Source organism: Primulina eburnea, chromosome 2 (assembly GCF_022965805.1).
Source record: "Primulina eburnea isolate SZY01 chromosome 2, ASM2296580v1, whole genome shotgun sequence".
Lineage (NCBI taxonomy): Eukaryota > Viridiplantae > Streptophyta > Magnoliopsida > Lamiales > Gesneriaceae > Primulina > Primulina eburnea.
The window spans coordinates 42,862,130-42,879,390 of NC_133102.1; the positions used below are offsets into that span (position 1 = coordinate 42,862,130).

The following is a 17,261-nucleotide window of genomic DNA, read 5'->3' on the forward strand; positions in this document are numbered from 1 at the left end:
AGTTAGGTAATTCTTTAAACTATATAATTATATTTTGTCATCCTTATTGTGTGTGATCAAAACCATTTTGGTTGATTTTCCATTAATTTTTTTAGGTAAACCAACGAGAGGTATCAAAAAAGGTCAAAATTCCATAGAGGAACCAAACAACTTTGCCACGAAATAGAAAGAAATATGTATCTTGTGAGACAGTTTCATATATCTTTATTCGTGAAATATATCACGGATCTTTAATTGTGGGACGGGTCAATCATGATCATATTTACAATAAAAATTAATACTTTTGGTAAACAAATAATATTTTTTAAGAACTCAAGTAGAACATTCGTCTCACAAAATTGACTCATGAAATGATCTCACGTGAATATTTGTGAATAATAAATACTTGAAAAAAGTAATCAATCAACAGCATTTATTTTTGTCAGGTTCTTTTTCTAGTGCTGCTGCCGACTTTATCCATTTGTATATTGTCATCAACTAACTTCAACTGTACTCTGTATTTTTTAACCCTTTTTTTTAATCAATATAATATAATAGAACATAGCAGAACTTCAGAATTTAAATTCGAGTTTTGTGTTTTAAATTTTAACTATATTTTGCTTGAGTTTTTTTTAGAGAAATTATATTAGTTTTAATATAGATCTACACCAACCTAAAGTTTCGAATTAAAACAAAATCACGAGCTCTTTTAAATTTTGGACATAGTTATATTATGTACGCAACAATGATTTGTGTTCTACATAGATCTAAAAAACACTAATATAGATTAGTAAAAAATATACACACGTTGGATGTGTTTATTATTATTTTTAATTTGATCAAATAATACGAAACAATTAATACGAAATTATTTTAAATTTAAAAGAGTTGTTCGATTCAAAAAGGAAGTTTTGTTTATATTTTTTTCTATGTAAAATATGGAGTGATTTGAGAAGGTTTTAATAGGATAAGAAGAGTGTAAACTATAGAGTGATTTGAGCAGGTAGGTTTTTAGTAAGGTAAGAAAGGTAATTATGAAATTAAATATTTTGGTGTCCTCTAAGGTCACACTTAATAATAATATAATAATAACAATAATATAGTCAATAGAATACCTATTTCTAGTGTACGAAAAAATTGTAACATTCGTTCAACATGTTTGCAACATTGCTATTTAGGTTTTTGTGTTGTCAAAATATAACTTTAATCTCGTATATTTCATTTATTAGTAATCCAATCTTTTTTCGTGAGAATACTAATATAATGTTGAACATTCGACGTCGCATCATCACTTCTATGTGGGGAAAGCAAATGTAAAAAAGCAAAGACAACATGACTGAAATATGACCAGTTAAATGACTAAGATTGCAATAAGGTCAACATACACTATTAGAATTGTAAATTTTCTTGAAGTTACGATGGATGAAATGATTTGAAGCTATAGATTTTAAATCTATTTAATGATTTGGATGAATTTATATGTGGATATCACTAACTAATCTGTAAGGTCTGAGAATTTGATTACCGTAATTTGAAATGATTTGGGGGATATTTATCGTAATCTGAGATTAATCTGGGATAACTTTTTGATTAATTGAAGTGATTATAGATGGAACGGAGTGGACCGAGAAAGACGAGAAAAGACGCGAATTAGGTGCGAGGGAGATGCCATGCGCGCACATGCGCGATCTAGTGCGCACACATGCGCGGTGTTGGCAGAAGACCCCGCGCATCTGCGTGAGGTGTCCAGTAGCCTAGTGGAGTGCTCGGCGCATATGCGCGACGTGAACGGCGCATATGCGCGAGCAGGGCAGAAAGGTTGGCGCACATGCGCAGCAGAAGGCGCGCATATGCGGAGACAGTAGGTCTCGCGCATATGCGCGATGTTAGTGCGCGCATATGCGCGAGTAGTCCAGTAGCCGGATAAGGCTTCCGGCGCATATGCGCGGTGTAGTGACCCGTTCCAGAATCACCTACTAATTGAAAACTAAGCATGCAATTAACTTAATAATTACTAATCAGAGATAATAGCGGAAACAACTAACAAATGATAGTTATACACCCAAACGAACTCTAGAACAACTCAAAATAAGGTAAAGAATATCTGGTACAACCATATCGAATCAAATGATACCGAAACTAAACCAACCGGCTACTCAACGTCCTCCTCCTGCTCCTCCGGAACCATCCAACCTGAGACCTGCCCCGAGAGAATGGGGTGTCCAAGATAAACAAAACCGAGGACGTGAGCGATAAGAACGCCCAGTACAAAAGTATGAGTATACAGACCTATATGAAATGCACATGCTATGATCATGATACCGGGGTAGTCAAGAAACAGGAATCACAAAAGGATCTCAACAATGCTCAGTCTAGAGGCGCCAAGTGGATAGTGCCGCGCGGTCCAACCTCTGGGTCACTGCATCCACTACAAGACAGACGTGGACCTAAAATGTCCCGGACCACCGAAGCCCTCCCGACCCGTCGGCCACTGTGTACTCTCGGTGTCCATGCGTCCACAAGACAGGGCTGAGCGGCCCCAAGATATAGCTTATCTCGAAAGAGATACAGCTCAACAGCAAAGGCTATCTCGAAGGAGAATACGGCTCAACATGAAATGCAACGTGCAGTAATAAACGTGACATAATAGCATGCATCATATGACATATAACAATGCACCACATACTCATGCAACACATATAAGAATGTATACTCAACCAGGATATCTCGGATAGTACTTTCGTACCTCTATCACAGCAATCCTAATCCACTGGAACAACCAGACAACAGGTCTAATCCAAGCCTATTCATCAAGTGAAAACCATCACTAAACTTATCTACCAGACTTAACTAGATAATCCTGAGATAAATACTGATAAAATTCCAAACCTTCGTCCGTCGCTAGCCCGCTGATGCCGCTAGCTCCCAACTAGAGCACAGCTCTGCTACAAGACCAGCAGCTCCCCGCTAGTGCCCAAATCTCGGAACAAGACTAGAACCTGTCAGAAAAGACTGAAATGCTATGGAACTCTCTGAATTGGCGAGTCAAAATGAGGAAATCCGACCACTATTTATAGGCCATGTTCGGATCCTCCGAACACCACTTCGGAACGTCCGAACGCTACGTGTCCACTGGCTCTTGACAGCTCATGATCGGATCCTCCGATCATACACTTCGGACCGTCCGAACATGCACGTGTCCAGCTGCTCTTGACACCTCATGATCGGATCCACCGAACCTACACTTCGGAACGTCCGAACTCCCACGTGTCGATCAACTCTTGACACCTAATGATCGGATCCACCGAACTCACTTCGGACCTTCCGAACTCTTCGGTGCTTCCGAACCATCTTCGGACCTTCCGATCATGATTAATCACCATTAATCCGTTAATTACCCAATTCGGCATTCGGGCTACTACATTCTCCCCCCCTTAAAAGATTTCGTCCTCGAAATCAGGCTTAGAGAATGAACAAAACGAAATAACAACATCGCTATTATATCTCAATTGTTGTTGAATACAACTGATATCTCGATTACAATTGAAAAACACAAACATATACAAAGCAAAACTCAAAAGAGCTCTGGATGTTCTGAACGCATACGACTCTCTAACTCCCAAGTGGCTTCTTCAGTGCCTCTGCGCTGCCACTGTACTAAGACAAGAGGAATGATCTTATTCCGCAACACCTTGTCTTTGCGATCGAGAATCTGAACTGGTCGCTCCACGTAAGACAAATCTGATTCAAGTTGAACTTCAGAGGGATGCAAGATGTGAGACTCATCTGCTACGTATCGTCTCAACAAAGATACGTGGAACACATCATGAATACCGGACAAATACGGAGGTAATGCTAACCTGTAAGCTAAATCTCCCACACATTCTAGAATCTCAAAAGGACCAATGAATTTCGGAGATAGCTTACCCTTGAGACCAAATCTCAAAATCCTGCGAAAAGGCGAAACTCGGAGAAACACTTTCTCACCTGGCTGAAAATAAAGAGGTCGCCGCTTGGTGTTCGCATAACTAGCCTGTCGATCCTGGGCAATCTTAATCCTCTTCTTGATTACTGCAACTTATCAATAGCCTGCTGGACTAACTCCGGTCCCTCAACATGTCGTTCACCAACTTCGTCCCAGAATAAAGGAGTACGACAACGTCGCCCATACAACGCCTCAAATGGTGCCATACCAATACTACGATGGTAGCTGTTGTTGTACGCGAACTCAATCAAAGGCAAATGATCCTGCCAAGCGGGTCCGAAATCCATAACACAGGCTCGCAACATATCCTCAAGCGTACGGATAGTCCTCTCTGACTGACCGTCAGTCTCCGGATGATAAGCAGTACTCAGACTCAGTGTAGTACCCAAAACTGACTGGAAACTACCCCAAAACCGTGAGGTAAAACGAGGATCTCTGTCACTGACAATACTGACAGGCACTCCATGCAAACGTACAATCTCCTGAATGTACAATCGAGCCATACGATCGAAAGTGAAATCCCGGTTATAAGACAGAAAATGAGCAGACTTGGTGAGTCGATCCACCACTACCCAAATAGCGTCACTATTCCTCGACGATAATGGCAAGTGAGTAATGAAATCCATCGCGATATGCTCCCACTTCCATTCAGGAATAGGTAGATTCAACAATAATCCTCCAGGTCGACGGTGCTCTGCCTTAACCTGTTGACAAACAAGACACTTGGAAACAAACTGATAAACACTGCGCTTCATCCCTTTCCACCAAAATCGTGTCCTCAAGTCTTTATACATCTTATTACTTCCTGGATGAATACTCAACTTACTTCGATGAGCATGAGATAAGATCTCCTCCCTCAAATTATCATCTTCTGGTACTACAACTCGATTAGACAAACACAGAAGACCATTAGACTGATAATGGAAACCGCTATCTCCACCCGCTAACCGAGCTAATCTCTGAGTCTTGAGATCAGACATCTGAGCATCTCGAATCCGAGCGAACAAGGCTGGCTCAGATAAAATGGTAGCAACACGAATGCTCTCCATACCTTTCCGATGTTTGAAATTAAATCCCAACGAACAACAATCCTGAATAGTACTAATCATAGCACTGGTCTGAAGTGCAGAAACTCTCACTTTGCGACTAAGAGCATCAGCTGTGAGATTTGCAGATCCTGGATGGTACTTGATCTCGCAGTCATAATCTTTCAGCAAATCCATCCAACGACGTTGCCTCATGTTCAACTCAGCCTGAGTGAACAGATATTTCAGACTCTTATGATCAGTAAAGATTTCAAACTTAACCCCGTACAAGTAATGACGCCAAATCTTCAGCGCGAACACAATAGCTGCCAACTCTAGATCATGAGTAGGATACTTCTCCTCGTGAGATTTCAGCTGTCTGGAAGCATAAGCAATCACATGACCGTTTTGCGTCAACACACACCCTAAGCCTTGAGAAGAGGCATCGGTGTAAACACTGAAACCATCAGATCCTGACGGTAACGCCAAAACAGGTGCAGAAGTCAGAAGTCGACGAAGCTCTCTGAAACTATCTTCGCACTCAGATGACCACTCAAATGGAACATCCTTCCGAGTAAGTTGCGTCAAAGGTCTAGCTACCTGGGAGAAATTCACGATGAAGCGACGATAATACCCTGCTAGACCTAGAAAACTACGGATCTCAGCCACCGTCGTAGGTCGTGACCAATTTAGCACTGCCTCAATCTTGCTGGGATCCACAGAAATTCCTTCCTTGGAAATCACATGACCAAGGAATACTACACGATCAATCCAGAACTCGCACTTACTCAGCTTAGCATACAATTGCTTCTCGCGAAGAATCTGCAACACAATCCTCAAGTGCCGGACATGCTCTTCCACACTATGAGAATAGATCAAGATATCGTCAATGAAAACCACCACAAACTGATCCAGAAAATCTCGGAAGACTCGGTTCATCAGATTCATGAACACCGCTGGCGCATTCGTCAATCCGAATGGCATAACTAGAAACTCGTAATGCCCATAACGAGTACGAAATGCAGTCTTGGAAATATCATCATCTCTGACTCTCATCTGATGATAACCTGATCGCAAGTCGATCTTGGAGTAAACAGAAGTACCCTGAAGCTGATCGAACAAGTCATCAATACGGGGTAATGGGTACTTGTTTTTGATCGTCACCCGATTCAGCTGGCGATAATCAATGCACAACCGCATCGATCCATCCTTCTTCTTGACAAACAAGACTGGAGCTCCCCAAGGCGAAACACTCGGGCGAATATAACCCTTATCAAGAAGATCCTGCAATTGCTGCTTCAGCTCTCTCATCTCTGACGGAGCCAGACGATAGGGGGCACGAGAAATCGGTGCAGTCCCTGGCATTAATTCAATGCCAAACTCCACCTCTCTAACCGGAGGAAAACCAGGAATCTCTTCTGGAAATACATCAGGAAATTCACAAACCACTGGAATATCCTCTATACCAACACTACCTGTGGACGTATCAATTGTATAGATGAGGTAGCCTTCCCCGCCCGCCTCTAAAGCACGACAGGCTTTCAGAGCAGATACTACTGGCATCGGAGGTCGCGCTCCCTCACCATAGAAAAACCAACTAGAGCTCTCAGTCGTACGAAACTGAACAAGCTTCTGGTAACAATCCACAGTAGCTCGGTAGGTAGTCAAAATGTCTATACCCAAAATACAATCAAAATCTTCCATCTCCAGAATCATAAGATTCGCAGTCAACTCGTTACCCTCAAAATCTAAAGGACAACCCATCACTAGACGCTTGGCTAAAACCGAATGACCCATCGGGGTAGAAACAGAAAGAATGACATCTAGAGAAACATGCGGTAACTTATGACGTTTAACGAATCGTGCAGAAATGAATGAATGAGATGCTCCGGTATCTATAAGAACAAAAGCAGGAATACCGCATAAACAAAAAGTACCTGCTATGACTCTCTCGGTCTCGTCTGCAGCCTGATCCTGGTTCAACGCAAAAACTTGACCTTGGGCACGAGGTCGAAGATTCGAACTACCCACTGCCTGACCCTGCCTCCTCTGCTGAACAGTCGCCTGAGATCCAGAACCAGATCCTGCTCCACCTCGCAACTGAGGACAATTCTTCTTAATATGCCCCATCTCTCCGCACTGATAACAAGCTCCTGCGGCTACTCGGCATTGCTCCGATGGATGGTTCTTCCCACAATGCGCACAAGACTCCTTCTTCTTACCAAAGCGGAAAACACCGCTAGATCGAGATCTAGATCCAGAAGAAGACGAACCAGATTTCTTGAACGACTGAGATCGAGGCCTCAAAGTACTCGGAGGTCTAGAAGAAAGAATAGCCCTACCACGCATGGAGACTGATCTCTGCTTGACGACACCGGTTCACCAACCCATCGTACGAAGTAGGATTATCACAGACAGTGACTCGATCAAAGATCTCCTGATTAAGGCCCTGGAGGAAATGATCATACTTGGCCTCAGAACTGCCACTGATATGAGGAGCGAAGGGTAATAACTCAAAGAATTTCTGCTGATACTCATCAACAGACATACTCCCCTGCTTCAGGTTCAAGAGCTCAATCGTCTTGGCCTGGCGAAGGGCTGGAGGAAAGTACAGCTGCATGAACGCTGCACGGAAATCGGCCCAAGTCGCTCTACCCTGAGACTGAACTATCGGCGCAGAAGTCGATCGCCACCACCTGCGAGCACGGCCCTCAAGAAGAAAACTAAGGGTCTCCATCTTCTGCTCATCGGTGCACTGGAATGCGCGGAAACAACTCTCCATGCGCTCTAACCAATCCTCCGCATCATCGGGAGTCTCACCGCCAACTAAAGGCTTAGGCCCCATCTGCATGAAACGATGCATATCGAAACGCCTAGGACCATCCCGACGATGACGATGCTCATGGTGACGCCTAAGATCATCCTGGTCACCCCATCGACCTACACTCCCCTGACTACTCCCGTCATCAAAATGGTCAGCCATCGCTACAAGATAGAATAGGGAAAAATGGTCAACGGAAATCCCAAAACAAAATCTATATCCCAAAATCATACGCATGCTCTGATACCATAAATGTAGTGACCCGTTCCAGAATCACCTACTAATTGAAAACTAAGCATGCAATTAACTTAATAATTACTAATCAGAGATAATAGCGGAAACAACTAACAAATGATAGTTATACACCCAAACGAACTCTAGAACAACTCAAAATAAGGTAAAGAATATCTGGTACAACCATATCGAATCAAATGATACCGAAACTAAACCAACCGGCTACTCAACGTCCTCCTCCTGCTCCTCCGGAACCATCCAACCTGAGACCTGCCCCGAGAGAATGGGGTGTCCAAGATAAACAAAACCGAGGACGTGAGCGATAAGAACGCCCAGTACAAAAGTATGAGTATACAGACCTATATGAAATGCACATGCTATGATCATGATACCGGGGTAGTCAAGAAACAGGAATCACAAAAGGATCTCAACAATGCTCAGTCTAGAGGCGCCAAGTGGATAGTGCCGCGCGGTCCAACCTCTGGGTCACTGCATCCACTACAAGACAGACGTGGACCTAAAATGTCCCGGACCACCGAAGCCCTCCCGACCCGTCGGCCACTGTGTACTCTCGGTGTCCATGCGTCCACAAGACAGGGCTGAGCGGCCCCAAGATATAGCTTATCTCGAAAGAGATACAGCTCAACAGCAAAGGCTATCTCGAAGGAGAATACGGCTCAACATGAAATGCAACGTGCAGTAATAAACGTGACATAATAGCATGCATCATATGACATATAACAATGCACCACATACTCATGCAACACATATAAGAATGTATACTCAACCAGGATATCTCGGATAGTACTTTCGTACCTCTATCACAGCAATCCTAATCCACTGGAACAACCAGACAACAGGTCTAATCCAAGCCTATTCATCAAGTGAAAACCATCACTAAACTTATCTACCAGACTTAACTAGATAATCCTGAGATAAATACTGATAAAATTCCAAACCTTCGTCCGTCGCTAGCCCGCTGATGCCGCTAGCTCCCAACTAGAGCACAGCTCTGCTACAAGACCAGCAGCTCCCCGCTAGTGCCCAAATCTCGGAACAAGACTAGAACCTGTCAGAAAAGACTGAAATGCTATGGAACTCTCTGAATTGGCGAGTCAAAATGAGGAAATCCGACCACTATTTATAGGCCATGTTCGGATCCTCCGAACACCACTTCGGAACGTCCGAACGCTACGTGTCCACTGGCTCTTGACAGCTCATGATCGGATCCTCCGATCATACACTTCGGACCGTCCGAACATGCACGTGTCCAGCTGCTCTTGACACCTCATGATCGGATCCACCGAACCTACACTTCGGAACGTCCGAACTCCCACGTGTCGATCAACTCTTGACACCTAATGATCGGATCCACCGAACTCACTTCGGACCTTCCGAACTCTTCGGTGCTTCCGAACCATCTTCGGACCTTCCGATCATGATTAATCACCATTAATCCGTTAATTACCCAATTCGGCATTCGGGCTACTACACGCGGACTCTGAGCGCGCATATGCGCGAGTCATGCAGAACGGGAAGATGCCACTTGCCCTGATGCATGAGTGAGATATATATATATATATATATATATATATATATATATATATATATATATATATATATATATATTTATACATACATATCAGTTTAATGAAAGAAACGAGAAGAAAAAGGGAAAACCAAGGGACGTAGAGATTTGGAAATTTTGAACAATCCGCTCGTCTGATTTTGAATCCGAGGACAGTATTGTGTTCCTAGCGACGACAGCTACAACAGGACGTAAGTTTTATTACGTTTAGACATGATTTGAAATTATGATATTGTCATAATCGAATATGAATCATATATCGTGTTTCTGATACAGTAGACATTGTATATTTGAAGACAGATTGAAGAACAGACTGTTTCTGTAATTGTTATGATTTTCGGAATCGATCTGACTGAGATGCAATATCAGATTTGTACTGTGACTGAGATTATGAATTGTACTGATATTGATTATGAGTTCTGGTATTATGTCTGTGATGTTGAGACTGACAGGGTTATCGAGATTGTATTATTATGCCGTTGAAATATCCGTAAATTGATATTGATCAGATTCAGTAATGATTTTGATTATATCGTGATATCGTCGATATGGATTAGATTGTGTCTTGATTCGATATTGATTAGATTATGTTTTGATTTGAGTATTGATCAGAACAGGCTCTGAATTGAGTGATATATTGATATTGTGTCTGTTCGGTATTGTTATTACCAGATTGAGAGTGGACAGAGTTGAATTCAGGACTTCGTCTTCATCAGAGCGGGAAGATAAAGGTATAAGTCAATGTGTATTGGGAGATCGACTTGAGTCGGTTTAGACTTGAGTTTCCCTAATCACATACTTTTACTTTATTGCATTGATACTGCACTGATTTGATTGATGTACTTGTTCTCTTGATTTATAGATAGCAAGTATTAGAAGAGTAATCTTATGACAGAAGTGCCTGTTAGTGGTGGGATCGCCACGGGCACATTGCACGATGTCATAAGATAGTGTATTGGCAATAGTGCCATAGTCTGTCACCAGAGGATTGGTTATCGATGTGGATAGAATTAGAGCTTTTTCTATTACTGGTGATCGGTACCGCATCGATGTGGATAGAATTATAACTTCTTCTATTACTGATGATCGATGTAATATCGATGTGGATAGAATCGGAGTTTTCTTCTATTACTGGTGATCGATACTATATCAATGTGGATAGAATCAGAGCTTCTTCTGTTACTGGTGATCGATGCTATATCGACGTAGATAGAACTGGAGTCTTTTCTATTACTGTTGGTTGATATGGAATGCCAATGTCTGGAAACCGGGATCCCTAGGCTAGGATTGAGTCTAGTCTGAGTCGTGGAATTACGAGCATTGTCGACATTTTGATATTAATTATATTTCAGCTTTTGATATATATTGCTGTTATCTGTCCATGCTTTTATGTTTATCATATGATTGCATGTTTCGTTGATTTATACTGGGATTTATTCTCATCGGAGTTATCCGGCTGTTGTCTTGTCTGTATGTGTACATGACAACAGGTGGGACAGGTTCAGGGTTGAGGAAATGAAGAGAGATCGTGATTAGAGTGGAGGCTCTGGACTTGGATTAGAGATAGGGTTGGACACTTGACATTAGATGCTAAACCTTAGTTGAATAAATGTATGTGATACAGGATTTGTACTTTTATATACTGAGATGTATATATATATTTTATGTCACCACGTTCCACATTATTTTTTTTTTAAAAAAATTTAGATCCTGTTTATTATAATTGATTAATTAGTATCAATGATAATTAAGAACATGATTAGCGTCCGGGTCCCCACATAATCTATGTAGATGTAATGATAATTATAATAAATTTGAAATACATTCATCTTTCAAATCAAATCATCTTTTCCAATCGCAGCGTGATTGTGTTCATAATTTTCATATATCAAGAATTCTTCTACTGATAAGTATTCTTATTTTTTAATTTAATTTTAAGTCAATGGGTTAAAGCAAAGCCATATGTATTTCTCAAATTATTATTTTTAGTGCTTTTTCCTGATGAATGAGTATATATATTTTTTTAATTTGATTCCTTCCTTCTTTTTTTCTTTTTTTTTGAGAGAATAAGGTAACAAAAGTTGATTCAAAGGGGAAAAAAGTTGATTCAAACTAAAGTGAAATTAATCTAATCCAATATTCTCATGGAAATTCACTCGGAATTTTTTTTTGTGATTTACCACTTTTCTGAAATAAATGATTCTCTTGGGGAAAAAATCTAGAGTTGTATATTAGTAGTCTAAATTATTTTTTCGATTATTATTATTTTCATTTAAGTGTGCGAGCTATCTATTTCATTGGAAATTAAAAAGTTATGATCGTTGAATTTTTTAAAATAATTATTTTCAATTGAATAAATTATTTTAAAAAATAATTGAAAGTTGGATGTTTTTATTTTCAAAAATTTAAGATTGTTGTAGATGGATAATATTTTTCCATATTTAATTTATATGTATCCCAGAGGAGTCGATTATTTATCTAAATTATGAAACTGAAAATAAATTCGAATTAAATGGACAACAGAAAAAATTAATTAATTATGAGAATCATTATAATAAAATTAAATTGAAATAAATCTCCAACATTGGCTTTTGGTTCTGTATTTTATTGTGGTCATTTTGTTCTTCACAATGAAAAAATAGAACTCATGGTCCATAATTCTATAATATAAATTACGTGCAAAACTTATTAATTATAATATTTTTAATTTAAAATAAATTTATATGTTTTGAACTCACACCATATTCTTGGTCAACAAACCAGCATCTCTTGGAGATAATAACATGCTTAAAGTAAGCCTAGAAAAAAAGAGAAAAATAGAAGTGGGACAGACAACTCTACTTGATGATATATATATATATATATATATATATATATATATATATATATATATATATATATATATATATATATATATATATATAGACACACACACACTCTCTTATACAACAACTTTAGCTAATATTTTGGAGTGACCAATAATGTTCACCATCGCCAAGGCTCTAATGGATGGTATTGATTAATTCTTGATCGGAATCGTTTGATGAGAATGATGAGATTCGATATTATTGTATTACATAATTTTTGACTCAAGTTTAATAATAATTTGAGTTAGAAGTGTTGAAGGAGGATAATATTTTCCGTGGTTCAGGCCGTGACGAGGAAAACTTGAAATGAGATAGGTTTGAGATACATTTACGGGTATGAGTTCGAGGATTTTTCAAATCCTTGCAGCAAATCTGGGTGTGGAGCCAAAGAAGAGTATGGAGATGTTCTTGATCTAGCATTGATAGGAGTTCACGTTGGATCTCATCCAGGAATTTGTCCCGATAATAATAATATATAATTTTTTGCTAACAATTAATAAATTAGAAAAAGAAAACTCAAATCTATAACCATTAGATCCGGTTCATGATGCAACCTGTCACCTCATGATCAGGGCCGTGCTTCTTTGGAGTCATGAGAGTCGGATGACTCAGGCCCAATTTGTTTTGGGGCCCAAAAATTTTTAAAAAAATTTATTATATATACTGCTTTTTTAATTTATAAATATTAAAATATAAAGAATAATAAAATATCAAATAAAATATTGTCAAATTGCTTATCCCAAACTTGGCGAGAAAGACAGAAACAACGGCCAAAGTGATATCTATCCTTCGTCTTCTCCATCTTCGACTCCAGCATCAGTTGCTCACCTTTGTAAGTGTATTAATGTTATGTACAGTAATAATTTGTATTATAATTCTTTCTTCCCTAATCAGTTGCTTACAACGTGCAGACGATGAAACCTTGTTGAGGTCTTGCAAGAATCTTGAAAATTCTTTGACTCATAAGGGTTGTTCTGATATTAATGGGGATGATCTATTTTCGGAGTTGACATTCTTGAGGTGCTCATTACCAAGAGAAGCAAAATCGGCCATTGATGTAGTGAATTACTTGAAGAAAATGGATGGGTGTTTACCAAATGCTCATTTGCTTATAAAATCTTGTTGACTGTCCCGGTCACAGTAGCAAATGCAGAGCGAAGTTTCTCAAAGTTAAAACTCATCAAAACTTTTCTCCGTTCAACCATGTCACAAGAAAGATTGAATGGATTGGCTATGTTATCGATTAAGAAAGAAATTACCGAACAACTTGATTGTACATACTTGATTAGTATTTTTAGCTCTAAAACTGTTAGACGATTTGTTTTTTAGTGATCATTTTGGACATGTTTGATATTTTTATTCATTTAATTTTTTATATTGTCTTTAACGTATTGGTTTAATTTGAAAAATTGCTATCGAACTAAAAAAAATATCTACACACATTATGATTCAGAGGCCTCTTTTTAAAAGTTAGACTCAGGCCCAAATATTGTTAGGATCGGCCCTGCTCATGATAATGACGAGGTTTCTTCTTTATCGTTTATTTTTGAAGACTTTTTTGACCAACTCAACCGATATTTGAAGCTATGATGGGACAAAGATGAAAATTTAATCCTTGTGAGGTCGGAGATGTGGGGATGAAGATAATAAACCCGCCCCATCCTATTATCATTATTAGACTATTTGAAGCACGGATTTTGATTGAGATTGAGATTTAATCTCCACGAGATCAGCCGAGGATGGAGAATCCTCGATTAAAAAAATGGATTTGGGAGGGGATGAGAACAAGTTTTATATTTGGAAGCGTTGTTGAGAAATATATTCGATTCTTAGTTGTATTATCTGTCTTTCAATTTATCATTTCATCATCATATCTCACAAAGTAACAAGTAATTATCAATTAATGAAGCGATAACAGAAAGATATTATGATATCGACTATAACGGTGAGAATTCGTCTCGGACATACACTCACCCTTCACAACTAAATGGAAAGGAAACAAGAAATGAACAGATGATGATTAAAAAATTTAGATTAAGAATTTCATAAATATATATAACTCTACGCCATTAACTTTAGCATATATTAAGAATAAAAAAGAAAAATTGATTTAAAAAAAGAATAAAAAGAAAAAGAAAAGGAAAAAGATGGAGAGGAGCTGAAGCAAACAGCAAGTTTCACCTTCACTTTCACTTTAGCACCCTTCCCATCAAAGCCCTTGTTGGCTTAGACTCCTCTAATCTTAACTCCAAATCCCTACAATATTTTGATCAAGCCAATGCATTGATTGATCCCAAGAATCTTAGAAAACTAACGATTTCGATCATGGGTTCTGTAGGAAATCCAAATCCTTGGGCAACCTACGACAATTTTAAGGATTGTTCACAGGCAGTCTGCAGCATATATTGCCCACAATTCTGCTACTTGATCTTCCCTCCGCCGCCACCATCGGACGATGATTCCGGCAGCTCTTTCTCCCCTTTGATCATCGCCGTGATTGGTGTTTTAGCAACCGGTTTGCTCTTAGTAAGTTACTACATAATCCTTTCAAGATACTGCAAGAGAAGGGATGATCACAATATAGTTGTAGGGACGGATGAGGTTCGTAGCGAGACGGGGAATGATTCGGGCCAGATTCCGTCTAATGGATTGGATGAATCACTCATCAAGAATATAACTGTTTTCAAGTATCAGAAGAGTGGTGGATCGGTGGAAGTGAGTGATTGTGCAGTCTGTCTTAGTGAGTTCCAAGAGAACGAGTCCCTCAGGCTTTTACCAAAGTGCAGCCACGCTTTTCACCTCCCTTGCATCGACACATGGCTTAAATCTCACTCGAATTGCCCGTTGTGTCGTGCCGGTGTTGTGGTCGTGGCTCATCCGACCACCCCTCCGGAGGCAGGGACTCTGTCCTCCGCGGCAGTAAGCGTGAGCCCTTTCGAGGTTCATCGCCCCAATGACTTGACATTGGTGGTGGAAAATCAAGAATGTCATGAACAAGTGGTTGTGAGCCTACAAAATCATCAAGAAATGAGGGATGTGAGCACAGGAAGTGATCAAGAAAACGAGCAGTTTAGGAGATCGATTTCGTCAGGCACATTTTCATGCCGGCCACACTTAATGATCTCCGATGTGCTGAAAATTGAAGAAGATCTGGAATTTGGAACTATTGAGCATTGGAAGAGCATCGGATCCTCCAACCGGTTCGGTTTCGAAGGAAGCGAATCTAGTCCCGTGGATGTGAAGAGGTCCATTTCTTCAGGGACAATGTACGTTCAGAGTTCATGACAACTGTTGATGCATTCATACAAATTCTTGTGAAGCCATTTCTTGGATTTGCAAATGCTCAAGAAAGTTAAAACGTGATAGAAAAAGTGACTTGTTGAGTTTGCACATTGCCTAAAGAAATTGTAGCCCTCGACGGCCTTTGATTTTACAACTTATGTAGCTTTCCAGAGGAAATCCCACATTATAAACTATAGTTTTTTTTTAAATATATAGTTGTTCTAAGAATATAAGGTTCATTTCTTGTACTCATTGCCACACTTGTCCTGCTTACAATAGAAATAACTAACACGATATGTCCGAAAATGGACAATGATGCTACGCAAAATCTCTCCTTCCCACGAGTGTCGCCTATTGGGATTCGAGAGCAGAGGATCGATTGTCTCGAACACATTTTCGGGGAAGTGTTGTATGGGAGTTCAAGCTTCCTCACTAATGTAAGACGTGAAAACATCAGAAGTTGTCGAAAAAACCTTCCGAAGCTCAAATCAGGCATGTGAGTCACTCCTCACTTGAATTTATCACACAAACATAGCAAAATGAAGAACTCAGGGTGGTGGAGCAAAACATCGGGGAGCAAAGGTCGTGCAAGGTCCTGCAGAAATAATGGTCCAAGCACAACCTGAATAAATTTTCATTCCTGAGTGAATATGTTGCGCTGCAATGAAGAAAAAAATGGTTGGACAACAGACTGTACCAGGGCGGTGAAAATGACAAACGTGACGTTATAATGAATTGTTTGTTTTCAATTATTTATATTTTGTTTGTTTCATCTTTTTATTTTAATTTCAAGTTGGTTTAATAATTCATTCATCTTTTTTCATTAACCAAAGAATTATGATTGAGGTAAATTTGTCATATATCAATCTTTGTGGGAACGATAATCGTACTTGTTATGATGTATTAAAACTTTATTCGTACACTTCTGGTAATATCGTGCAGCTTGGAGAAATTTAATTGTTCTAAATTATCATGTTAAGAAAAGCTCGATCAAGTTTTTGGAGCCATTGCAGCAAATTGAAATTTGCAAACTTTACTTTTTGTTATGTTTTTAATTAATTTAATTTTAATTTTATTTATTTATTGGACTTCATTCCACGTACAGATTTCTATTATATTTTTGCCGGAATTTATCTTGTGCGGTACTTCGAGATGTTCCATAAAAAAATGTTCACGAGTTTTGCCCGATAAGACGAAGAGTCGTTCTACTCAGCATGAGACAAGTTCAATAATTCAGTAATCACATCTAGTGACACAAAGATGTGTAATCAATGGAGCTCTAACAACTGGTAATCTTATATTTAACTTAGATGATGATGAGATGCTAAATTTTTTTAATGATATGACAAACTTTTTCTGCCATTAGTATTGAGATTATTCACTACAGAGTTGGAGTCACCATTACCCCTAGAAATTAGCTACCCGTATTTTTATGAACAAGCCGTTTGATTATCAAGATGAAAATGAAGATGGTTTGGAC

At 39.3% G+C, this 17,261-nt stretch overlaps 1 protein-coding gene across 1 annotated transcript; it reads left to right on the forward strand.

Moving 5' to 3' along the window:
* Nucleotides 1-14,617: 14,617 nt before the first annotated feature.
* Nucleotides 14,618-15,973, forward strand: LOC140823368 (RING-H2 finger protein ATL52). The gene has a single exon (XM_073184669.1). The coding sequence runs from the start codon at nt 14,825-14,827 to the stop codon at nt 15,782-15,784; it is 960 nt and encodes a 319-aa protein (XP_073040770.1). The 5' UTR covers nt 14,618-14,824; the 3' UTR covers nt 15,785-15,973.
* Nucleotides 15,974-17,261: the final 1,288 nt, after the last annotated feature.

Excerpts from the sequence above, each read along its gene's own strand:
- LOC140823368 (XM_073184669.1), top strand. The coding sequence starts at position 14,825 with ATGGGTTCTGTAGGAAATCCAAATCCTTGGGCAACCTACGACAATTTT.